This window comes from Chiloscyllium plagiosum, chromosome 8, assembly GCF_004010195.1.
Source record: "Chiloscyllium plagiosum isolate BGI_BamShark_2017 chromosome 8, ASM401019v2, whole genome shotgun sequence".
Classification (NCBI taxonomy): domain Eukaryota; kingdom Metazoa; phylum Chordata; class Chondrichthyes; order Orectolobiformes; family Hemiscylliidae; genus Chiloscyllium; species Chiloscyllium plagiosum.
This window is the reverse complement of record NC_057717.1, coordinates 95,173,938-95,201,181: the sequence shown is the minus strand read 5'-3', so window position 1 is coordinate 95,201,181 and position 27,244 is coordinate 95,173,938. Positions and strand designations below refer to the sequence as shown.

Genomic DNA, 27,244 nt, shown 5'->3' with positions numbered 1-27,244 from the left:
CAACCTGAGATACAAATCATCTCAAAACTCATTAGGATAACTGGTTGGCGTGGATGAGTTTCCAGGCTGTATGAATCTATGACTCAGAGTCAAAGAATACTCCAATCTCTTTGGGCACTCACACTTCCTAACCTCTCACTGTTTTAGAAACGTTCTGCCTTTCTGCTTTTTCTCCTAAACTACCTTCACCCTTGTTCCAACATATTCCATCTGTTATGTTCTAGCCCATTCACTTCACTTATACAAGTCCTCCTAAAGCCTCCTTGCACCTTTCACACAACGTATACCCCTGCCCAGCTTGGTATCATCAACAAACTTGGAAATATTACAATTGGTCCCCACAGCAAGGTTAAATTATAAAGATTGTGTACAGCTGTGAACCTAGCACTGACTTTTGAGGTACCCCACTTGTGACAACCTGTCAACCAGAGAATGTCTATTTATTCCCATTCTCTGTCCATACTGGTCTATTCCTCCCAATCCCATGTACTCTCATTTTATTCATGGGCCTCCATTGCAGGACCTTATCAAAAGCCTTCTGAAAATCCAACTTCAGCACATCCACTGCTCCTTTATCTACGTTACAAGTAACATCCTTAAAATACTCCAAGTTTGTCAAACATGATTCCCTTCATAAGTTTATGCAGACTCTGTTCAACATTACCTTTCTTTTTCTAAAGTATTCAGTGATCACATCTTACATAACAGATTCTAGCATTTTCTCTACCACGGACATCAAGCTAACAAGTCTCGAGATCTCCTTTCTTAAGGAGTAGAGTTACATATTCTATCTTCCAGTCAGCATAAGCCTTCAGAGAATTTGGAAAATTAACAGAACCACCAATGTATCCAATACCTTGATTGCTAATTCCATCAAATACTCAGAGATGAAGCTCACTTGATCCAGGTGATTGGTCAATCCTTAATCTAGCTAATTTTTAAAGTACTACCACATTACTAATGCCAATTTTATATAGCTCTTCAGTTATGAGAATCCATTGATCACGTGATGTAGCTGGGAGGCCTTTCTTCCATTCACTGTGTAATTTCCTCAGAGTTCCCTGTTCTCCATTGCATCTTTTCCTGTGCCCACATGCGTCCGTGCTAACCTTTTCCCTTTGACATATCAAGAGAAACCCTGTGTTTAATGTTCCTTGTATTTTATATTCTTGGTCTTCCTCTGCTGGGTCCTAAATCGCTCCCATTTCTCAGGCTTATCACTGTTCCTGGCATTCTTATAAGCTACTTCTTTTGGTCTAATACAAATTTTAACTTTCTTTTCAAATTAAGCATGGTCGACTTACCCTTCCCTTATATAAAAAAAATTGAAGAATAGAAAAAAAAGACAAATGTAAATTCAGAGCAAGTTAAACATCTGGCCCATCACTTTGCTGTGACAACAGCCATAAATCACAAAGGTGCCTTCATTATCAATACAAGTGTTTTCGATTCTCACAGCAGCTCCAGACAAAAGTGGCTCAACTGAAGCTGAGAAACCAGCCCACAATGTCAGTAATATCCTCTTCCCCAGCACATCAACCAATCCCCATTGCTATTTTAAGATCATGGGACACCAGGTGATTTCATTCCTTTGGATGAACAACTGTACCAACATGGATGTGAACCTACCTCCCAGGTCCCACCTGCAGAGGTTCTCGTCGCTCTTTTGACTTTGGAACCGCAATCTGAAAGGAAACAAGTTTGGTTTTATTGCCATTTTCAGCAATGGGTTCCCGAACTCAGCAAAAGACAGTATCTCAAACAACAGCACGCTGAGAGTCCCTGCCAGAAATGCTGCATCTTTCAGCATGGGATACATATCCAGGCCTAACATTCTCCCCCAGTAATTCCAGCCATGGGAAACAGAAAATAAACTATGGCAATAAAAATGGAGGACAAAACAGTGATGTAGTGATCAACGTCACTTGGCTAGTAATGCTCCAGGGACACAGATTCAAATCCCTTCCTAATAATCAAACTAAATTTAACTTAGGACAAAGCTAGTCTCAGCAATGACAATGAGGAGAACCATCACAGATGATTGTAAAAACCCACATGGTTCAGCAACATCCCATTAGGGAAGCAAATCTGCCCTCCTTACCTGGTTTGCCCAGTGTGACTCCAGACCCACAGCAATTTATTTGACTCTAAACCACGCTCTGAATTAGGAGAAAGTGAGGACTGCAGCTGCTGGAGATCAGAGCTTAAAAATGTGTTGCTGGAAAAGCCCAGGTCAGGCAGCATCAAAGGAACAGGAGAATCGACGTTTCGGGCATAAGCCCTTCTTCAGGAAGAAGGGCTTATGCCCAAAATGTCGATTCTCCTGTTCCTTTGATGCTGCCTAACCTGCGGCGCTTTCCTAGCAACACATTTTTAAACTCTCACGCTCTGACTTAGCCTAACAAGTCATCAGTTCAGTGACAATTTGAAATGGGGGCCAATGACTGACCTTATGAACATCTCATTAAACAAAAAAAACTCAAAGTAGCTCTACTCCAGCAGGGACCAGTCACCTGCTGCGTGGAAATTTCTTTTGACAGATACATGAATATGTAATTTTCGGTTCCAATAGTTTGCCACCTTTTTAACCAGGTTACTGCCCTCTCTTTAAATACTGCAGGCAGCAAGCTAATTCTGGTTTAACTGCCAGCTTCTTCAATCTGGCTGATGGTTCACATGACATGGATTGCTAAATCATGTGGAATAGCTTGTTCAACCTTCATCTTGCAGAAAAGCAATCACCATTCAACACGCAATGGATCAAAGCAAGCGAAAAAACCTTCACACATACATTTTAATAGATGTTAATGTTGGGTTATGCAGATCAATACTGCACAGTGTCTGCTCTCCGTCTACCTCACAGAGCTGCAACACAAGGGGCTGCTCTATACAGCTTTTACAATGAGATATTGTACACTTTCCCATTAGCAGAAAATGCACCTTCAAGGTGCAACATTCAGACAGTATTAATCGAACCTCACAGGAGTATAACCATACCACTGGCAAGCTCTGGGGGTCAATAACCAGCCACTTCTCTGTCACTTTCACAAGTTGCTGGGAGCTCAGGGGCTCTCTGATTTTGACAATCACCTCCAGCCGACCTCCTGTCGTCTTCCTGCCATCCAAGACCTGGGAGGAGTTTATCAAAAAAAGTTAATGACTTAAGGAACTCCATCAATGAAAGCAGCAAATGTATTATATTCTGTAGGAAGTAGATGGATTGCGATGGGATGGACAATTGCCAATAACAAAAATACCACGCAGAGAAGGAAAACAACTATCAGAAAGGATGATTGATACAGAAGGCTTAAAAAAAAACCCCATTAATTTCCGCTGAAAATCTCCTCACTTGCCAGCCACCACATATTGGAACTGTTTTGACATCCAAGACTACTAATGCAAAAGATTTTAGCCCTGTGCCAGAAAACAGTGAGGTTTTCTTGCAGTCACTGCCTGATCCCTCTCTACCGGCTCATCGCCTCCACACTAAAAACAACCCAATTAATATTCCTTCCCACTGTCCTGTCTTGATGGCTTTGAAAATCTTTGTTTGAACAGTGCATTCCATTGATCGTGTGCAGGAACTTGTAAGAAGAGAAAGCTGGACAGAGGGGAAGGATTACAAGAGCCATCGCAGGCTAGCTTGGCTGACAGACGAGGTAGCTTGGCAGCAGCAGCTGCTTGAATTACTATTGCTGTGCCAGTTTGGAATGTTGGCATGTTGTTTAATGCACAGTGCTCCATTCTAAATCACACACAGGGTGGAAGGGAGGCAAGGTCTAACTGCAATTCAATATCCTCTCTCATCCCCATGTGATCTGCTTGCTCCAGCCATGTCTCAAAGACAGGTCTTGTGCATCCACTAACTGATAGGAACTGAAGTAGCTGATGCAATCAGCATGAAGTTTGATCACAGTTGATATGTACCTTATCGCTATCTAACAGCTACTGATGTGTATCCATCGATACCCTGGCTTCTCAAAAACTCAAATAGGAGCTCAATAGAATAGAACTGCAGTGGTTAGAAATAATACCTCCACTAATCAGAATATACTCGCCAACCAATTAATACTCTCCTGTCATGTAGTGTAAATTTCATTTTCCTTTTACCTTGGTATTCTTGTGAATTGTTCTAATGAGTGCAAGATGAAACAAAATGTCATTTCTCAACAACACTCAAAAAATCTATCAACTTCAATATTTTAAATTTTCAATTAACCTGCCCTTGACAAGTGCCACCAACTCCCAGCCTCCCAAACTAAGTACAGGTAGTTCTCCAATAAGACTAAAGTTGCGTTCCAGTGAAACCTCTCTTAATAGAAGATTGCTGAATATAAATAATGGGGCCTATGGGGTTGGGGGTAGACCAGCAAAAACTCTCATGATCACTCAAACAAAAAAAATCAGCCAAAAGTGTAGCACAAAGTACAGCGCAGCCTGAATGAAGATTGAAATCATATTCATTAATGAAACAAAAATAAATTAAACACAGTACATGTAAAAAATGTAAGAAAGCTGCTCCCTGTACAGTACCCATCCCAGAAAGCTGCTCGGCCTGCAGCTGACATCAGCACATGCACAGCACAACTCAGACTGGCGGTGACATCGCGCATGAGCCGAACGGCACAGAGACTTCAGTGCAGACATTGGCACATGCACAGAACAAAGTGTGTAAACCGATCCCTGCTGGGATCACGTTATAGTGAACACAGGTAAGCGCTCTTGAACATACCGCTCCCCAATTTTTCAGCGATTTTACAGCCAAATCGCGTTGCCAAAATGCCTGTTCTCCCAGAATTACCTGGACACCACCTCTTAAATTTTCCGTTCTCAAAGTAAATACCTAGTCAGGTCCATCTAACCTATCCTCATGGTCCCAGTATCATCTTGAGACATTGGTGCTGCAACCCCTTTGAGATTAAATATATTTCTCCCAGAGTTGCAGTTCTCAAAACTGAACATAAAGTAATTCAGACAGGGTTTAACCACATTGAAAATGACTTAATGTAGAATCACAATGGCTACAATACAGAAGGAGGCCATTAGGCCCATCATGTCTGCATTAACTCTCCGAAAGCAATTCACTTATATCCCTTTAGCCTAGCAGCTCCCGAAGGTAGCAGTCAATATCCCATTAGCCTTGTTTTGTACCTAACAGTAGTTTTTAGTGATATTTGCACTTGAGGTTATTAGCTTCACACCAATCAGCAAACACTAATCTCAGATAAACAAACCGGCCAGCACAGTGCTCGTTGTCAAGTCGAGGAGGAAGACGACAGAGCTGGGTGCCATTTCTATATTGGGTGAAAACTATTGCCATAATAATAGTGATGTTGTCAAGAGGTAGACAAACAAAGGAGGCTAAGGATGTTATCCTGGTCTCAGGCATGGCAGGGAATAGGAAAAGTTATGCTCTTGAATCTGAGAAAGTAGGAATAAGATTAGGGGAGAGTATTGTCAATAGTTACAGCTATGATTAAAAAGAGAATAATACAAAATGATGGTCATTGAGTGACAAAATTACTGGGTTTAGTTCTCTTGATGGATGTAGAAATATCATGGGGCATCCATCTTTCTTAAACCCCAATTAGTTCATTCATAAAACAACTATCCATTTTTGTGTTTGGAATTCACTGACTCGTGTTTTCATTGCCAGAGGATAAGGAAACCTAAAGCAAGCCTAAAATTCTGTCTAACGATCTTCCCAGATACATACAGTTCACAATTTTATCAGATGATTTAGTGGGGTTTTAATGGATCCTAAAAAAAAGTTTCAAGCAAAACGTCCACTCAATCCCAAAGCCCCAGTTTCCGTATCTGCAGGTATCTAACTGGTAATTAGGAATGAAACAGAGTGTCTTGGTATGTTGTCCATATACACTCGTCACTACGTTTTGAAACCTCACCTCCAGAATTTCACGAATCTCACATTGTGACTCCAGTTTTTCCAACTTAAGCTGAGCTGTGCCCACAACTTTGTCATTCTTGAAAATACCCCTGTTAAAAGAAGAAAGGAATCTTATCTTCCAAATGCTAAAGTTGAGTATTAAGTTATATGGAAATAGAAAATGATTGCTGAAATTAGAGTAGGGACATAGATTAAGTGTGTATTCAAATCTGACAAATGGGAATCCAATGGGGGAATGTGCTCAATCATATACTTTCAATTTAAGACAGACAATCTGGAACCAGTGCTTAATGGCGACAGATTAGGAATTGTACAGATGCAAAGAAATCTGGGTAGGGTTAAGAACACATCACTAAACTACAGTGGACTGATACAAAAAGTAATCAAAACAATCTTATACAATTTCATTCTCGTTTAAGAGGAATGGGTATATAAAAATGAGTGGAAATGTAGAGACTCAATCGAACGTCAATCAGACAACAGCATTTAGTTCCAGAGACAATACTTTAGGAAGCAAAATCAGTTATACAGCACATCAACTGACCTTTCTGTCCACACAAACCAGACACTCCAATCTGTCCTAGTCCCATCTGCCAGCATTTTGCCCATATCCCTCTAAACACGACCTTGCTCTGACAGAGTATTCGGATTTGTATCAGCCAACAATTAAAGCTACTTAAAAGAACCTCTCGACGAAAGTAGAACATTAAAAACATGCTCATACCCTTTATGGAGTATTTCAAATTTAATTCCTTTGGTCTGTACCACTCGTTTGAATGCACGATGTCCTCGGTTGATGTTCAGCTTAAAGTGCTCATTAAATTCTAGTAGACAATTAAAAGCGATTATTACAGTAGGATTCTCACAATGAGCAGCATTTGAGAGTAAAATACTCACTCTTCAAAACAGACTGCAGTGTTAAATGTTTGAAATGCCCCTGCAGCCATTGTTGTTAGAGAGATCAGGAATTGCCCATTTCATAGAGAAATAGAAAATCTTCACGCCCATTGTTCATCACACCCTCTGACTGCCATCCTTTGGCTTAATTCCGCTGCCACTAAGTTCCAGTGGGTCACTCTGACTGACCCCTGTTCTTTCCCAGCTCCACTGCCAGTGAATAAATTCAGCTGCTAGCCTGGCACTCTCCTCTAGCTCCGGTAATTGAAACTTCCCTCCAGCTCACACCCCAACAATCCAGTTGAAAAGATAGCATTTCTTTTAATGACTTCTGGGTGCTTCAGAACACAATGAACCACTTCATGAAGTGTAGTCTATTGCATTGTAGAAAAGGGGACAGCCAATTTCAACACAGCAAGATGTCTCAAACTGCAGTGTGACAATGACCGGGTCATCTGTGATTGAGAAACATGGGGAAGAACCTTTGTGAATGGTGTCACTAGTTCTTTCGCATCATCTGACAAGGCACATAGGCCCTGGTTTTCCTTCTCATTCAAAGTGCTTCCTCAATTCTGCACTGCAGTATCAGGCTGGATTAGGTGCTCAAGTCTCTATAGTGAGGTGTGAGCACAAAGTTCTCACCCAGAGGCAAGACTGTTATGACTGAGACCTCACTCAGTCCATTCTGATTAATCAAATTAGGAGCAGAAAAAGAACATTTGGTACCTTCAACCTGTTTGATCATCGAATGAGGATCAATACCTCAACTCCACATTCTCACCTATCCCTGATAATAACAACTTTTTAATGAACAAGGGAGTCAAATCTACTTCAGCCTTAAAATATTCAATGACCCTGCCTCCACCATTTACTAGGGAAAGCATTCCAAAACCCATAACCACTGAGAAAAAAGAAAATTCCTCATCTCCTCCTTAAACCTCATGTTTTAAAAAAGGTCCCCTCTCCCAGTTCTAGCTTCTCCACAAGAGCTTTCAGCATCCACCCTGGTAAAGTCCCCTCAGAACCTTGTATACTTCAATAAAATCACCTCTCACGCCTCTGACTTGCAAAGGCAGAACCAACCTATCTAACTGTCTCATTAGATAACTCACAACCATCCCAGGCATCAGTCGTATGAACCTTCTCAGAGTCACTTTCCGTGCACTTACATCATTTCTTAAATAGGAGACCAAATTATACACACAGTAAAGCGGCCACACAGCTGTCATTAACTTATTGCTTTATGCCAGATTTGCTAATTCAGATGGTAGCTTTCCAGCTGTACCTACCTGGACAGTTTGTATTTTTAATCACATTGGTTTTGTCTTTCTGTGCCTCCTCCTGTTGAATAAAATATAATGCAAATTGTAAGCTGCAGCATTAGACAGAGCTCAAGAAAATAAGGGCATAAACTTGCTTACACAAGGACTAGTGGGTGCTTATAGAACTAAAATTGTAAAACAAAATCCAAAAGAGGACAAAATTTGTTTAATTAGGGTTAAATTTCAGACAATTACAACTTGTATTTATAAAGTATCTTCAACCTAGTACAAGTATTGCTAGACACTTCACAGAAGCATAAATCAGATAAAAATTTGTTACTCAAGTTACGTAAGGGGATATCAGGACAGGTGACCAAGAGAAAGGTCAAAAGGAGGCTTTAAGAATAACTGAAAATGAATATAGAGGTTACGAGAGAAAATTCTACTCCTTCAAACCTCGGCAACCATGTCTTCAGTTGCCTCCGAAGGAGGGAACCGTTGGGTACATGCAAGAGGCTCAAATTGCAGAAGAGCAGACATCGCACAGGGTGGTAGTGTGTAAAAGGCTGCAGCAATAGGGGGATGGGCAGGCCGAGTACAGTTTCAAAAAAAAGAGAGAAGGATGAGAAGTTTTAAATGGAGGCTTTGCCAGACATTATCCATGTAGGTCAGTGAGTACAGGGGCCTGTGTCACTTCTCTATCTTCCAACATGCTCTCCATTACTCCCATGAGTGTTCCCTATTGGGGTTTGTTCATATTCACTCCTCCTCTCTCTCCCTAATGTAGAGCTCTCTGATATGGTCGTCAGAAACACATGGCCCACAGTTCCTAATATGCCAAGCCACAAACCATGTAGCTATAGGAAGAGGCTGAATGGGCTGGGGCTATTTTCTCCAGAGCATCAGAGGGGTGATCTGATTGAAGTTTATAAAATCATGAGGGGTATGGATAAGGTGAATAGTCAAGGTCTTCTCCCCAGGTAGGGGAGTCTAAAACTAGAGGGCATAGATTTAGGGTGCGAGGGGAAAGATATAAAAGAGACCTAAGGGGCAACCTTTCCACGTAGAGGGTGGTACATGTGTATGGAATGAGCTGCCAGACGAAGTGGTGGAGGCTGGTACAGTTACAACATTTAAAAGGCATCTGGATGGGTCTATGAATAGGAATGGTTTGGAGGGTTATGGGTCAAATGCTGGCAAATGGGACGACATTTATTTAGGATATCTGATCAGCATTGTACGTCAGGGTCTGTTTCCATTTTGGACATCTCTATGACCACATCAGTGATATTAAGGCTTTGAGACACTTTATGTAATGGTCTTCACAATGTTTTTTTTAAAATACTGAATAATACGCCTCTTATCAACTAACTTTTCTAGGGACTAAAAAAAGAGAAACTGCCATTCTTGATCCTTCTTTTCATGAAAATAAAGCAGTCTCCTAGAGCAAAACTGCCTTGTCAACGGGTGCAGATTTATCTTGTCTGATTACGTATGCTTTTCAATCCAAATAATACATATCTTCGTGGGATATGGCCCTTCATTCAAATTCATAACCAGCTAAACCAACAAACTCTTGCAATACACGATACTTACTGAGTTTGGGAAGGCAAATTCAAACTTGACAAAGGCATCAAGATCATTCGGTGCAACACCTGAACAGAATATTTATGTATTGTTATTTATACAGATTAGATTCAGCAACAAAGGACAATTTTTTTTTTAAATTATGGAGCTCATACCCAAGTCTGTTAAGAGATAGTGGTACACACAAGAAAGACTGGCTGTTCACAACACAATGCTTGAAGGAAAATGGTGTGTGAAAGTGAGCATCATTCTCTGCTAATGCAACATACAGACGAATTTATGCAAAACACATTTCGCAAACTGCAGGAAGTCTGCTTGGGATTGCGTGTATTGTATTATTCAGACAAGAAGCTCTTAAAAGCTCAACAAACAGCCTTGTTTGGAAGCAAACTGAGCTGGAAGGAAGGTCGAGGGAGGGAGAGTGGGAGTGCAAAACAGTTGGCACTGGACCGAGTAAGACAAGCAACTATATAATAGGAAACAAACTCTGCTGCGGGCGGGCTGGCTCCCTGTCAGACTAACAGTTACAGCAAACTGTAGCTGCACGTGGCGACACGTCTTTCTCTCATACCCCAGTAAAGGCCTCTCTACAGCTAGAGCAGGTAACAGGATTGGAAATTTCACAGCACATTTAATTACCTGAAGGAGCAGGCAGGTTGATTCCTTTGACAATGTAAAGGACCATGTCACTGTTTGAGAGCTGGGGAAAAATCCTGAAATAAAGCAAATACCAATTTTAAATTGTATTGGTGCATCAGTTATTCGCCACATTAAGAACCGACTGTAGCGGAATGCCCAAATTGTACAGTCACCTTACCGTTGGAAAAGAAGTGGTAAACTGATACACTGTCTGTCTCTTCCAGAAGTTTGGGTGGACACTAAAGGTTCCATGACTCCAATGATTGGGAATAATAGGGGAATAATCACAGGGTGTCATTCCCACCTCAAATTAGTAAAACCAAAAAGAAACCAGGTTGAATTGCTCAAACGCTTTAATGTGATTGTGATCAAAGAATAAATGCCAATTAACAACTGCTGTGATCAAGAAAATGAAACACTTCAGCATAGTAGCTGAGTTTTTTTGCTTCATTAGTAGTTAATTTATAGATTAAAAACATTAAATTTATATTTTACTGTAACTGAACAGCAAACATCAGTATTCCTAACGTCACACTTGTTCTTCAATGTAAAGGTTTTAAATACACAGCTGACCTGAATCCCCACATCCCGCATTCTGAGTTCAAGCATAATGCTGCTACTATACAAATATGTAATTATATCCTCCTTAAAAAGACTACATTGCACTGTGAAGGAGGTTGTGGCTAAATTTAAAGGAATTAAAAGGAAAAAAAAAGACCTGTAACGATACATCACTTGATCAAATAGCTGAGAAACAATCCAAGCCATTCAAATAAATTGGAGTCACTGTTGAAAGCAAATTCAGCACAAGCAGCAATGGGATAAATAAGGTAGGAACATTGGTCAGGGTTCCAGGAGAATTGCTCTTCTTCATGTAGTGTTGGCTGATATTTAGCATCCTCCTAAACCCACAAAAACAGTTGCTTGACAGCACATTCAAAATACAAACTCTCTGCTGCCTGCACGGATGTCAGGTGGAGTCACATTATTTATCCAAGTCCTGAAGTACGATGCATCTGTTTAATTTTGTTTTGAATGGTTAAGCCACCATCACTCAGATAATGTAATTTTATGAAGCTGTTAAGTGCTGCAAGGAAATACCACTCAAAGTTGTCCTATAAAGGTTTTAAAACTTCGTATAAAAACAGGACTTAAATGCCTGCTATAGTTGACCTAAAATCTCTATAGCTTCTACTCACTTTACTACTTGAAAGGTTCTCTCCTCCTGATGACACTTCGGTGGAGGATAGCCTTGGGCATGCGCCTGCTTCAGAACCTCAATGTTCTTTTTGCAATCTTCTGCCATTTTCTCAAATCTTAAAACATAAGCATGCACACACACAGACAACAAAATGATTACAAAGGAATTAAATCGGTGTCATAAACATGTTGCTTATCACTCACTTGCCAAAAGGAACCATGACTGGAAATGTGTTGCCGGAAAATCGCAGCAGGTCAGGCAGCATCCAGGGAACAGGAGAATCGACGTTTCGGGCATAAGCCCTTCTTCCTGCGCTTTTCCAACAACACATTTCCAGTTCTGATCTCCAGCATCTGCAGACCTCACTTTCTCCCAAAAGGAACCATGACCCACTCTTATACAACTTCCAAGTTACTGAATCAGTACAGTTTCAATTTGCTTCTGCTTGTCTTCTGAGGCTTCGAAGCAATAGCATTTCAGCCCCAACACTGATCACAGAAAAGAGGTAGAATCTTTAGAAAATAAAACTGAGCAACCATGGACAACTTTTGACAAAATGTAAAATAAAAGCGCGACAGTTTGGAATTACAGCGATGAAAACAAAGTAATTCATCAAGACTGCCTAACCTTTCAATAAATAATCAAAAGACCCAAGGCTTCTTGGTTAACTTAATTCATTTACAATACTTTCACATTCAAAATGACCTGTGAAATTTAGGTGAACAATATTAACGGATCCAATCAGGACTGCTTCTGAAAACCAGGAACATTCAATTCCACAAATCAAGCATGAAATCACAAATTCTACAATTAAAGTGCACTGCATCCAGGAACTAATTTCTCATTTGTTAGAAATTCTAAGTTGCCATGTTGGAAATGAGAGAATACTGCAGTAACAACCTGGGAAATTAAAAGGCAGGGAGTCAAAAGCGGACAATAATATGTTGTTAAATATAAAAATAAACTTGATCTTGTTTGTTAAGATTTCTTAATTTTTGGCAAATCCATCATCTTATCTAAGGTGACAGTGTAAAACACAGCAATTCTCACTGCTTTTGGGCAGACAGGATTACGTTTCCCGACCCAGTCCAACAGCAGTTCACCTGACAGAAGACTGATGTCTTGTTTCACCATTACTGGGCAAGGATGGAATAGGGCACACAGCGTCAGGTACCAGAAGATTCTTAGAAAAAGACTTTTGCTCATTGTTCATGATTCCATTGGAACTGCCATATTAAGTAATTTTTTTTCATCTCACTCTAGATGGCTGAAGATTTTCTACTTTGCAATCCATTGTCAAGGATTTAAATCAGTACTCACTTGGTGGTCTCTGATACACTTCCAAGATGTGTGTATTGCTTTGAGTACTCCATACACATCTAAGAAAAGACAGATAATACAAGACCATTAGTAGGCAAGTAATCAAAAGAGCTTTTCTCAGATTACTTTCATCTTCAGTAAATACCTATCTAATTGTAATTACAGTGAATGTAACTGTAATAGACTATATTACTGAAAGAGGCATAAAGTTTCTGCAGCACAGAGGGTAATGTCTAAATTGGCTCCAAATAAGCAATGAAGTATTTCAATAAATTAGAACAGAACTTTCTTCATTTGAGATAGTGTGACTTGACATATTCTCCTCACGTACCTTGCTGCATGGTTGTAGGATAAGATCTTGGAAACTGATCTGATGACATCCATCTAACAAAGAAGTTAGCTCCAACGCTTCTAATTGAGTTACAGTTTGTTCAAATGTTTAACTTAAATGAAGTTAACGTTTACTAACCCGATAACAAATATAAACGTGAAGATTTATAGTTTCTTACCACACCTCCCCCATAACTATTCGTCACATCCACCACTTCTACTAAACATTATCTAATAATAGCATGAGGCGCACAGTCTGGTCACTAGCTTTTCTGCCTCAGAGCAACAAGGTGATTCGGTCAGTTTTGAACAGGCGTGCTTTTTTTTTTATCCCTCTCCTTCCCACGCCTCAATCTTTCCACAGGCTCTGGTCCCACGCATGTCTGGCAACCTCTATTTCCTGACCCAGGTATACAGACTGAAAACAAAACACGCTGGAGATCACAGCAGGTCAGGCAGCATCCCTGGATAGAGAGCAAGCTAACATGGAGAGACTCTTCAAAGTTTAGAATCATAGAGACGTACAGCACAGAAACAGACCCTTCAGTCCAACTCACCCATGTCGACCTGATCTAGTCCCATTTGCCAGCATTTGGCCCATATCCTTCTAAACCTTTCCTAATCATATGCCCATCCAGATGCCTTTTAAATGTTGTAATTGTATCAGCCTCCAGCAGTTCCTCTGGCAGCTCATTCCATACACGTACCACCCTGAGAAAAAGGAGCCTCTTAGGTCCCTTTTATATCTTTCCCCTTTCACCCTTAATCTATGCCCTCTCGTTCTGGACTTCACCACTCCAAGGAAAAGACCTTGTCTATTTACGCTATCCAAGCCCCTCATGATTTTATAAACCTCTATAAGGTCACCTGTCAGCCTCTAACACTCCAGTGAAAAGTGCCCCAGCCTATTCAGCCTCTCCCTATAGCTCAAATCCTTCGACCCTGGCAACATCCTTGTAAATCTTTTCTGAATCCTTTCACAACATTCTTTCAATTGCAAGGAGACCAGAACTGCATGCAATGCTCTCTCTCCATGGATGCTGCCTGACCCACTGTGATTTCCAGCACTGTCTCTTCAGTACAGATTCCAACATCTGCAGCTCCTACCAAGTATTCACATGACCATTGCAAAATTATTTAATCATGGGAGTGTGGGATGTGGAGAAGCATAGTTCTAGCCATTACTGTCTCTCAAACTGCTGTCTAGCAGTAGCTCCTGGAGATCAGAAACAGGCTGCTCTTTCCTCAGGGTAAGCAGCAGGATCAATTACTGTCCTGGAGGAGTTCACCTTTCTCTGACCCCCTTGACATCTTGCAAGCTTCCAATCAGAAAATCCCTTAATTGTCTAAATTCTAGAGTATGCAACACTCTATTCTTTAATCTTTCTTTGTAAAGGATTAGAATCCCTTGAAATTAATTCTGAACATTTCAAATTTACAAAAAAGAAATTTGAGACTGAAATGACTGCTACATGAATGGCTGCATTTACCCATCCCAGGCAGTGGCATAATGAGAACTATAAGAACAGCAATAGACCATTCAGTCCCTCAAGCCGGATCCACCACTCAAAATCATAGTGGATCACCTACCTCAAAAATTAAACTTCTCCAAAATATTAGAGTTTTGTTGACTCTGCAGTTTAATCTTGATGTCTCCTAGGAACTGATAGTTAATATAACTAATCTAACAGGGAACAAAATCCTGAACATTGGGAAGAATAACAGCTCTGAAATTTAGAGGAATAAAAATGGGTGTCAAGTGAACTTCATAATGTCAGAAACCTTGTTCACAAAGTCACTCAGAATTACTTAAATAATACAAGTTAATTCTTTTATGATTACCATGTTTTATAACAACTGGAAATGCTGAACACAGCTTTTGCTCCAGCTCTATATTACTAACAAATTTACCTCATATTGCTGTTTCAGCACCTCCATTAGTTGATGGTATTGCTGTGCAGTTTTCTGGGGTATGTGCACTCCTCGATTCTGCACCAGTACAAAGTCGTCCTCATTTTCAGGGGGTGCAGGTACCTAGAAATTTAATGTGAGTCATGAGTCATTTACTTTGCCATCACACTAACAGGTGCAGTAAGCATGTGTGCCAATCTGGCACTATGAATCACCACCTACTCTCCCTATCACAATGTGGGCATGGGCATTGTTTGTAGATGCATTTATATGATAATGAGGTCTGGCTGCCACTAGAAACATTCGACGAGCTAACCAACTTGCTTAACACTTCCTTGGTCTCAACTCCATGAGGTGCTGTCCAGCAGCACAGAATTTTAAGTTTTTGAATTTATAAACCAAAGCCAGAGTGGCCGTGCATTGAATGTCCAGTGATTCATTCTGTCAATGTACGTGGATGAGAGAGTTTGGACGCGAAACCTTCACACTGAATGGCCTACTTATATGCTACATAACTCCTTTATAAGGTAAATCCTTGACTTGCTTGTCCTCTCTGTCGATCGTAAATTTCTCAACGATGTCATCACCTGGCTGGCTCCACACCCAATTCAATAAAAGATCCTGTCTGATTAATTTCAGTTCATCGCACACTCGTCTCTCAACAAAATTTCCACCCTGGCCAAATCATAGACAGCATCTTTTGTGACTGTTCTCCATTGTTCCTCTGCCCTCCTTGTTTTCTCTGTGCATTGCTCAATGTTTTGCGATTTCCCCAGTGTGGTTCCATTCAAAGGCAGCAGCCACACAAGAATGCCTTTTCACTGCCCCTCTACATATCAGTATGCTTCTGGAGTTCCTCAGGTATATTCCCTTTGGCCCCTTCTCTTTGTCACATTGATATTATCTCCCAACTGGCATCACCCACAAACAGAGGATCCATTTCTCTAAGTGCGCCAAGGAGACCGAGCTCTATTTATCCATCACCCTGTCAACCTCTTGTACGATCGGACTCCTTGTCTAGATATCCAATCCAAATTTTTTCCAACTGACTGTCAGAAAGACTACTTATTTCTTTCAGCTACCCACCCCATGAAACTCAGGCCTCGCCTCAGACCCTGGGCTCACTAAACCCAAACCAGGTTCTGTATATTTTGCAGTTCTGTTCAACCCAGGGCTCAGGTACATCCTATTGTCAAAGCTGTGTGCTTCCACCCCCGCAACATTTCCCACACCCATTTCATATCATTCCCAGAAGAAATGAAGGAAAACAACTACGTTTAAGTAAAGTAAACAAGAGGGCTAGAAAATAATCATCAGGTCTGGCAGCACCTGTGCAAGAGAGAGAAACAGAGTTAACCAGAGTTTCTCCAGCACTTGCTGTGATTTTTATTTCAGACCTCCAATACCCACAGTATTTTGTTCTGGATGAATTGCATTTATGCAGTGTCTTTCACTACCCTGAAGATACCAATGAGAATGACAGTAAATTCAGTAACTCTGAAGGGTTTTGCTTACAGAAAACAGAGTGGCTGATTTGCACTTCGCGAGGTCCACCAATGGGCTAACGAACAGTAATATTTAGTGATGTTGACAGAGATAAACGTGGAGAAGAATGCTGCGTGCAAAGCCTTTTTCCACTCTTCCCCACCTTCCTAAACCATTACTCCTCCTCTCCAAGTTTCAAACTTGTCAAAGACTTGACACATTGGCCAGATTTCCACATAACTTTATCATTCTTATTTGCTTTTCATGCCTCTCTTTTTTTTTAAATCAAGTGTTTTGTAATTTGTTGCATGATTATAGGTGCTCCAGAACAACAAGTTGTTTTTGTTGAACTGTTAAGACTCAATGACAATTCGAATAGGGTACTGAAGGGCAAATCCATTTGTTGGAATTGTACTTTGGCAGGAGGAAACAAAACTTAATTAATTACTGCACAGCAAGTGAAAATCTTCTGAAAATCAAGAGCACCTGAATTCCACTTCCAAAGTAGTCTACAATGACAGTGCAAGACATCAAGTTACATTGTTGGTTCATTCTTGAGAATAACACACTAATATCATTTGCATTTCAGCAAGTATCAGTTTTCTTTTAAAATTCTTCTCCACTTCTTCATGCTTGAGAACGTACCAGGAATAATTGTTTTAAAGAGACGATTCAGTGGAACAGCATGTTTATTATCTGATCAAACCAAGGTCACAGTATTTGCTGCAAAGGTGATATAGAGTTCGGCACTGTTTGGTCAGAATGCAGCTCTGTCAAAGCTACATCAGCCATGGGTCAGTGAGTCAATCCCTCCCCTCGGAGGCAGAATGCCAGGGCTCAGAACCCACTCGAGAAAGCTGAGCATAGTCCAGACCGATACCCAGCACAGCACCTTGAGGAGCACAACCTTGTTGGAAGTGCTGTCTTTCAGACGAGACATTCAATCAAGGCCCCCTTGTTCTTTCAGGTAGTATAAAAAGATTAAATGGCATGATTTCAAAATAAAAAGGGAAGATGATGCCATTTTTCCGTAATCATCACATTAAATAAAATAAAAATGCTGTTAGAGAGAAAATTCGTTGCATGCAAATCAGGTCAGGCATTTCCTGCTTTACAATAATGATGACTACACAAACAAAAGTGTTTCATTGGCCAGAGAATATTTGAGGACATCTTGTGGTTATGTTGGTGTGATATGAAGTATTCCTTCCAACAAAAAACAAACTGTGCAGTTACATACGGGTGCTTAGTCAACTCACAAAATTAGATTAGATTAGATTAGATTAGATTAGATTAGATTAGATTAGATTACAGTGTAGAAACAGGCCCTTCGGCCCAACAAGTCCACACCGCCCTGCCGAAGCGCAACCCACCCATACCACTACATTTACCCCTTACCTAACACTATGGGCAATTTAGCATGGCCAATTCACCTGACCTGCACATCTTTGGACTGTGGGAGGAAACCGGAGCACCCGGAGGAAACCCACACAGACACAGGGAGAACGTGCAAACTCCACACAGTCAGACGCCTGAGGCGGGAATTGAACCAGGGTCTCTGGCGCTGTGAGGCAGCAGTGCTAACCACTGTGCCACCGTGCCGCCCACACGGTAAAAGAAGTTAGTTATTTTACCTTGGTAATATCTACAGGTAGCCCACCCTTGGCCGCCTCGATCATGGGGTCCAGCCCTTTTGCCTGCCGAAGATACAGTTTTGCTCCTTCCATGTCATTCTTCTGCTTTGTACGGAGTGCTGCCTTCATGAATTGTTTCTTCCTGTTCTGCAAGAAGTCCAGCTGCTGTTGGGCTGCATGGTGGAATGAAGAGATGAAAGAGTTTCAGCCTTTCAACAATCACAGGTGAAGAATGAGGGGGGGTTGTGGTACAGTGGCAGGGTCCCTACCTGACCTGCAACAAGATGAAAGGGTTTAGCCCAAACAAATTTGAGGTCTTCCAACGGGCTGCAACTAGAGTCCAAACCTTATGCCACACTGATCACAGAAATAAGCTGCAGAATTCAACCTCCAGTCTGTGCTTGGTTCCATTAAAGCAATCCTAAGTGACAGAGGAGTCTTGCAAATTGCCCTCAGTGTATCTGGGGCAATTGAGAAGTGCGGAAGGGGGCGAAAAAAAGAGAGGTTTTTTTGAACGTAGCCCTAGCCATAAGGTCTCTGTTGGAAAGTGCATGCTGATATCTGGATCAAATGTGAGCAAGATGCCTTCCTTAATTAAATGTTGGCAGACTATTTGACTATGTTTACAGGTGAACAATAAGAGGATCTTTTGTGGCATAGCATAGTGCCCCGGCCAGAGACAGACAGTCTAGGGTTCATGTCCCACCTATTCCAGAGGTGTGACATAGAAAACGTTCAAACTGGCTGATCATAAAACTGTTCACAAGTGAAGAGTGGACATTTAGGCAACGTACCAAGGGACTGACAGTCTCTCAAGTAATACCCACAGGACACTGATGATATTTTCTCTTCTCTTCACCATTCCAGGAATGGCGTCTAAAATGTTGGCTGTTAACAGTCACTAAAATGAGTGCGCCAGATAAACTAGCTTAAACTGGTTTGCAGTGTATGTTTTCAGCTTTGGATTTGGCTATTCACCAACTGTTACCTTTGCTGGGGAGTTGTTTTGTTGCTGGATTCCCAGTGTTAGCAGGGGCTGCTGGTGGAGCTCGTGAGGCTGAAGTCTTGGGCCACGTTTGTGGTGCAGCTCTCTGAGCAGGTGCCTGCTGTACTGGCTTCAAGAAAATTATTGGAAGGAAGGAAAACAAATTTTATAAAGTTACACATGATTCTGTCTCTGCAAAAAAAAAAGTCTTGACTTAAATGTTTCATTAAATGCAGGAAATAAAAAGAAGAAAAATAAGGACAATTCTAGATTTTGAGTAGCCTTAAGAATTCATGCAAGTTAAAAACAATTGTAATAAAGATCCAAATTTCAAAAATAAAAAGGACAATGACTTTCCCTTAAATTGATAAAGCTAATAAAATCTGCTTGGCCTTTCTGTTGAGGGGTATCATTTCAAATGATACATGGATCACATTATTTTGCTGCCGAGTGGTGGCTTTATCAAAATGCTGGAGAAACTCAGCAGGACGAGCAGCATCTGTGGAGAAAGAAAGAGATTTAACACTGACTCCAACGCAACTCTTCTTCAGAATGGCAAGAGACAAACTGAGCACAAGAGGAAGATCCCAGCTTTAATTTACTGAATAGAATCATATAATCCCTACTGTGCAGAAACAGAACCTCTGAAAAGCATCCCACCCATACCCAGAGCCCCCATCTAATCTCCTAACTCTGTATTTACCATGGCGAAGCCACCTCGTCTGCACATCCTAGACATTATGGACAATTCTGCACGACCAATCCACCTAACCTGCACATCTTTAGACTGTGGGAGGAAACCAAAGCACCCAGTGGAAACCCATGCAGACATGGGGAGAACGTGTAAACTACACACAGACGTGGAATCAAACCCAGGTCTCTGGCGCAGTGCTAACCATTGCATCACCATGCCACCCTGAGGGATGGTATACGAATATGATGGCAATATTTATCACATTTTCCTTCTTTTGAAACTGCTCCTTCTTATATCCCTGGTTATTCTAAATCCTTTGCAAAGGATCTCTGCTGGCTCTCTCCAATTTATGAAGGAGTACATTTTGATAGTGAGACAAGGTAATTTCCTAGCTGTAAGTCTTCAAGTGTGCAGAGGGAATGCACATTACCCATCGGAGCATAATACATCTCGAAATAAAAGTTTTGGGTTATTTTGGAAAGGGAAGCAAAGTATTGGTTAACCTAAGTCACATAGCAACTTTATTATGCAGCAACACAATTGAATTACTAATTCTAAATCAAAGGAATGATAGATCATAGCAGCTTACAAATGGGATATGAACTGATTTCAAAGAGCAGAACACTTAAAGAGTCAAAAATGATAGATGGACTGACAGCTCTTTCCATGCCACTATACAAGGCATACTTACCTCATCATCCTCATTATCATCATCATTCACTTGCTGATTGGCTAGCTTCATTGCACTTTCCAGCACCCCCACAATACTTTGATCCTGTGTAGCGTTCTCGGCTCCCTGAAGCGGTGGGAAACCTTGTGGGAGGTGGGGAGTGAAGAATGAAAACAATTCACTGCAGTACAAAGACAGTACCTAATTCAGCCACCATCTCTGCTACCATCCTGGCGAGGTATCAGCAATTAGGACTGATGGTCATTTTTATTATTTTTCCATTTGTGGCCATGTGGAAAATGTGTAAACTCCACACAGATAACCAAATTTATGTTACGACTTGCCTAGTAACTTTTAAGTAAATTAAGAGATCTATGGGACTTCAAAGAGAATAAAGTAAGAAGATTCCATAGTTTAGAACAAAATAATAAACCGTACTATACAGCATTGAAATAGAAATATAGAACCTATACAGAACTTTCATTAACACTCAGAATTTAACATGGTAAATATGGATAAGACAACAGTGGTCTACAGCGGACTTCAACTAGCCGAAATACTCAAGATGGATCCTACCTATTTCTCAGCTATTATCTCCCAGACATTAAATGACACAGTGGATCATTAAATCTCAAACATCACATGGGACTACAAATCTTTATATTTCTCAACCTGGCCTTTAAACTCTCTCAAGAACCGCGTGAAAAACAACACTGGTTCTGATCAATTACCATCCTACCTGGGTCTAGCTACCCAAATCCAAAATCGCACTCCATTACTTCTTCATTAACACCTAGCCTCACTGAGTCAGTCTAGTCTCTGGTTTTGCTTACTTACATGAAGTAAATACTGATTGGGAGCTTTTCAACCCTCACTTGCTCAGCTGCCCTGAAGTAATATTGCTCACAGAGCTCTTCAGAACCTTTCCCTACTCAACCTGGACATTCTCATTACCAATGTACTATGGTGTGACTGATATGGACACAAATCTATGTTGTTGCAGTTGCAGAATCACTGTTGCTCGAGTTTCTAACAGGCAGAGACATTACGGCTTTTAGAGCAGGACAGAGATATTCCAGTAATCTTTCACTGAAAGATGGAGAAATAAATTTGCATTTTCACTTCCCCACTCACTTTTCTAGTAAACTAACTGCTCTGAGTTTGAGTGCATTGGATTGAGAACAGTAAAGAGAAGCTGGAAGAGAGACAGCTGAAATAAACAACTTAAAAATCAATGGTCACCGAGTGACACCATGTGGGCAAAGTAACTCCCTGCAATACAATGCTGCACTAACTGCCAGAAACACATGAAACAAGAGGATAACAATTTATTTGATTCATTCAGATAATAAACTCATGCTGGTGAATTATCTCTCACTAGAAATAGAAGCTATTCGGTTCAGTCTATCAAACGGTGATAGCTAACTGCTTTGGATCTCCTGTATTCAATACTTCCTAGTGACATAAAAAAGCAGCAAGTTTCAGAAGTTATCTTCTCCCCACTAAGCCCCCAGTAGTTTCAATTAACGTTCTTTATACTTTCTATCTCATGATGTCCTGTCCAACAGCACTGCATGATTAAGATAAATTAAAATCTGCTTCTTACCAGGTGGCACTGGGAGTTCACTCAGGTTAACATTCCTTCCTCCTTTATATGCACGTATGGCCTCCTGGTATTGCTGGAAGATCAATTAAAAACAGTTGCTATTGCCTTAGAGCAGAGACCTGTCATGATGGCTTTCTGCCCCAGCCACCACCAGAGAAGATTGAACCAGCTTTGCATCTTTCCATTGCATCTCAGGTTTCCAATTAATACAAGCACTGAAATGTTAGAACAGCTCACGAGGCAGAGGAGAGAGATACAGCGTGGAATCTGTATTTCTATATTTTCTAATCAGTCTATTCATTGATATTATGACACACCTCTAAACCAGGTGGGACTTGAACCCAGTCCTTCTGTCTCAAAGGCAGAGACACAACCATTGCACCACAAGAGCCCAAATGTGTCAAACGCATCCATGAATATATGAGGATAGAAGGGGAAAAAGACATATTTGAACTGACACCAACCTCTTCTGCTTTCAAAAACACAAGAGAAGCAGAAAAGGAAAATATCTCGAGATGCTGTTAGACAATATAGAGATAGGAGGGTAAGTTAACTTTGTACAAGTATGAAACAGTGACAGCAAGTCTGCAAACTATTTTGCATGCCTCCAGATTTTATTTCTTCTTCAGCTAAATAACGATCACGAGAAATGCAAAACAAACCAGTGATTCAATCTCACTTGCTTGTCAAATGGGAAAGGGAATCTGAATAGTAACAACACAGGGAGCTTCAAAGTAAGAATGTTAATTAGGAACAATATTTTAAATTTGCACTAGTTGTGCAAAGTGAGTTATTTTGGAAATGCATTTACCTTGACTATGCGTTCATGCATCCTTGCTTTCCGGTCATTGCCTGCAGTCTTGGCCTGTGCAGCAGCAGACTTGTACTTGTCCATTCTCTGTTGAAGGGCCTCCATGAGATCTTTAGGGGGAGGTGGGATAGCTGCAGACATGAAAAAAATAACCCTGTTTCAATCAAAAAGAGTTTATTTCTGTATTTGCAAATTTTGCATCAAGTCACTGGCTCCATAGGTTCAGCCACATTTACCAAGAATTTGGAATCAACCCAAAGCTCCACTTTGACCTTCTATGCTCAGATATGTTGACTAACAGTGAGGACTGAAAATACAGAACAACCACTGTCTAAGTCAAGTTGGAATCTCTCTTTACAGAGTTAGGACTTGGTATAGTTGAAGTGAAGAACTTATACTCTCCATTAATGATGACATTGTACGATGAACCCTGTGAATTCTTTGAATGCACAAAGAATAATTGGGACGTTTAAAATACAGCTCTTCCTAGATACAGGAATCCAACACATTTGCATTGCAAATTGCAGTTGTCCAAAACCTATACTTTGACAACTGGAAATGCAAGTATTCTAGTACATGGTAAATGATATATAGGAACGTTAAGTCTCTAATAATATAAATAACGATCTTGTCTAACAGACAGAAAAGCTATGACAAGTTAGACATGAGAATACTAAATGAAATAGGAGTTGGGGATTCAATATGATCATAGCTGTCGCCTCCCATTAAGACAGAGAGATGGAATCTTGATCTGGAAGGGAATCAGGGGTTACAGGGAAAGTGCAAGAAAGTGGACATAAGGACGAGGGCATAACACAATATGTAAACAGTCCAACTAAGCAAGGGGTCATACGGGACCTGGTTTTGGGAAACGAGCACGGCCAGGCGAGTGAAATTTCAGTCGGGTAGCATTTCAGGAGTTGTGACCATTTTAAGATAGTCATAGACAGGGATAACGGTAGTCCTCAGATAAAGGTGTTAAATTGGGGGAAAGCAAACTACCAACAATATTCTGTAGAAACTGGAGAATTTTGATTGAAGGTGGCTGTTTGAGGGTAAACCTACAATCGGACAGGTGGAAGTATTTCAAATGTCAGTTGATAAGAGTTTAAGAGTGGCCCATTCTTGCGGCAATGAAGGATAGATACGGCAAGTTACGTGAACCTTGGATGACCAGGGATGTTAGGACTTTGGACAAAAAGAAAAAGGAAGCATACGCAAGGTCAAGGAGGATGGTAACAGATGAAACCCTTGAACTTTCTAAAATAAAGTAGGAAAGAAGTTTAACAAGGAATTAGAAACATGAATAGAGGTCATGAAAAGTTGTTAGCAAACAATATTAAGGAGAATCCCAAGGCTTTTCATACACATATATTAAAAAGAAAGGTAGCCAGGGAAAAGGGTTGGCCCACTCAAGGACAAAGGAGGGAATGTGTGTGTGGAGCCATAAGAGGTAGGCCAGGTCCCAAACGAATACTTCGTGTCAGTAGTCACCAAAGAGAAGGAATTGGTGGAGGATAAACTCAGGGAACGGAGTATCGAATTTCTAAGCCAAGTTGCTATTAAAAAGGAAGAGGAGTTGTGCATCTTAAAATGTATTAAATTGGGTATGTCCCAGGTCCTGATGGGATCTATCCCAGAATATTGAGGGAGGCAAGAAAATAAATCGCTGCAGCATTGACAGACATGTTTGCGTCTTCTTTGGCCATAGGTGAGGTCCCAGAGGACTGGAGATTAGCCAATACTGTCCCATTGTTTGAGGAGGATAACAAGGATAATCCAAGAGATTACATACCTAAGCGTGTCATGTTGGTGGTAGAGAAATTATTGGAAAAGATCGTCAGGGACAAGATCTTACGCATTTAGAAGTAAGTGGACTTATTAGCGATAGACACCATGGGAGGTCGTGCCTTAACTTGATTGAGATTTTTGTTGATGATTGATGAGAGATAAGCAATTGATATGCAAATGGATTTCAGTTAAGCCTTTGATAAGGTTCCTCATGGCAGACTGGTAGAAAGGATGAAATTACACAGTATTAGGTGTGAGCTGGTAAAATGGATACAGAACTGGCTTGGTCACAGGGGACAAAGGGTAGTGGTGGAAGGATGCTTTTTGGAATGGAGGGTTGGGACCAGTATTGTTCAAGCCCTTTTTATTGAAGGTTAATGTACCATTTGCTTTCTGCAACATTTTGCTAACTTGGTGATGAAGGCAAAAGCAAAGTACAATACTGGAACTCTGAAATATAAACAGCAACGTCTGGAAATACTCTGCACATGCAACAGTCCCCAAAGGAAAACTCCGTTAACATCCCGGGTTGTGATCTTTCATCAAATCAACAATCTGCCAATATTTGCTAGCTTTCAACTACTTAAAAAAAAAAATTGCTTTATACTATTCCTGCCAGAATAGGGGATTCCATAATTCTTTATTTTATATCTTTGTCTATTCACTTAACTTACATTCTTTCACAGCATTTTTACATCCCGCCTTGCTTAACTTTCAAACTTGTACTGTTAGCAAACTGGACACACTGCACTTAGTCCCTCAAAGGCATAGACATATATTGAGAATAGGTGAGGCGCGAGCACTTATTGCTGAGATATCTCACTAGATCCTACCGGCTAACCTAAAATGTTACATGTTTATTCATTGGGTGAAATTTTCCTCAAATTCTTAGAACTACTCAAGGGTAGGTAGGGAATCTTAAATTGGAGAGAAGGCAAAAATTTAGTTTCCTGACATTGTCTACCAAGAGGGATATATAGATGCACAATCACAGAATGTGCTGAAGGCCAAGATAAAAAAAAAAATGGGGGTCTCAGGGAAGTGAGGGATATGGGGATCAGGCAGAAAAGAAGAGTTGATTTATAACCTCAGCCATGATGTATTGAATGGTAGAGGCTTGACAGGGCATATGGTCTACTCCTGCTCTCATGTTCTTACGATGATAAGGTTTCAGATAGTCTGTTCGCACAAACTATTTGAACTGAATGGAACACGGAGAACCAGGGAACATCGACTAAGCTAATCGAGAATAGAATGAGACATTAACTTTTGCTTTTTCATAATCATTGGGGTTGAGTATTAATGAAAAATTTCCCTGAATTTACCCAGAGTTCATTTTATTCCTTAAACTTTCCAGTAGCTATGTGGTGAGCAAGGGATGAGACATCAATGCTCATTACATTCAAGTTAATAGGATTTTAAGGGGGCAGACTTCATTGGTCTGTTCCTGCCCATTGTTCATGGACACTTGCCCATTTTGTATAAATATGCAGTCCAGTGCGGAATCAACTGCACTGTCTGGGAGTGTCCAGACTTCTATTTGCCACATGCTGAGTTACCTACAAGTGGAAAGTACAAGAGGATTGCTAAACTAGAGATGCAATAAAGAAAACAGTCAACATTTCTGATCTCTACCTTGTGACTCCAAAGGAAGGGAAGAAAACATTACCTTCAACTGTTATGCTGCCCATGTCTCTGATGTGAACGATCATTTTTAACAGGTAAAAAGGTATAACAAATTGCATCCCAACAATAGACTTTTGCTTATATTTCAGACCTCCAGCTTTTCCAGTATTTGGCTTTGCTTTTGAGTTAATCACCAAGTAAGTGGTTGCAGCAAGTAATTGGGAAAGCAAATGTTAAGTTAGCCTTTATTAGAAAGGACCTAAAGTTCAAGAGTTGTGAAATCTTGTTACCATTGTTTGGGCTTTGCAATACTGTGTGTAATTAGTCCTCTTTCTTGAGGAAAGTGGACTTGCCTTTTAAGGAAATACAGCAAAGGTTTACTGATCTAATTCTTCATTAGCACAGAATGAGAAGAAACACATGGGTTGCCTGAATCATGAAGACCACATTTACCCTTCAAAGAGGACCCACCTGATGATGACATCAATGGCTGTGAAGGAGACACGGCTGGCAATGAGGGAGCAGATGACCGAGGAAGGGCGATTGACAGTTGCTCCTTTGGTAAACGATCTGGGGAGAGAATGTGGACTGAAGTTATCAAATGGAAACAGCCAATTCCACAACTTTAGACCCAGATTTGCAAGCTCAGGATGAATATAGTTGGTCAAAACTAGTTCCGAGAACAAAGAAAATTACAGCACAGGAACAGGCCCTTCAGCCCTCTATTTTCCAAGGATCTGTATCCCTCGGCTCCCTGCCCATTCATGTATTTGTGTAGATACACCTTAAATGACACTATCCTGCCCGCCTCTACCACCTCCGCTGGCAACATGTTCCAGACACCCACTACTGTCTGCGTAAAGAACTTTCCACGCATACCTCTCCTA

At 40.8% G+C, this 27,244-nt stretch overlaps 1 protein-coding gene across 1 annotated transcript in view; it reads right to left on the bottom strand.

The window, feature by feature from the left end:
* Positions 1-27,244, bottom strand: part of cc2d1a (coiled-coil and C2 domain containing 1A) — a 79,563-nt gene that overhangs the window by 32,717 nt on the left and 19,602 nt on the right. The window contains exons 9-24 of the mRNA XM_043694794.1: positions 26,829-26,927; positions 22,941-23,071; positions 22,130-22,202; positions 20,545-20,666; positions 19,163-19,289; positions 18,175-18,347; positions 15,056-15,178; positions 12,815-12,873; positions 11,493-11,609; positions 10,294-10,367; positions 9,664-9,722; positions 8,095-8,146; positions 6,633-6,732; positions 5,907-5,997; positions 2,998-3,129; positions 1,630-1,685 (exon numbers count right to left, since the gene is read on the bottom strand). Coding sequence (XP_043550729.1) covers positions 1,630-1,685; positions 2,998-3,129; positions 5,907-5,997; positions 6,633-6,732; positions 8,095-8,146; positions 9,664-9,722; positions 10,294-10,367; positions 11,493-11,609; positions 12,815-12,873; positions 15,056-15,178; positions 18,175-18,347; positions 19,163-19,289; positions 20,545-20,666; positions 22,130-22,202; positions 22,941-23,071; positions 26,829-26,927 — 1,588 coding nt within the window. The remainder of the gene's footprint in view (positions 1-1,629; positions 1,686-2,997; positions 3,130-5,906; positions 5,998-6,632; positions 6,733-8,094; positions 8,147-9,663; positions 9,723-10,293; positions 10,368-11,492; positions 11,610-12,814; positions 12,874-15,055; positions 15,179-18,174; positions 18,348-19,162; positions 19,290-20,544; positions 20,667-22,129; positions 22,203-22,940; positions 23,072-26,828; positions 26,928-27,244) is intronic.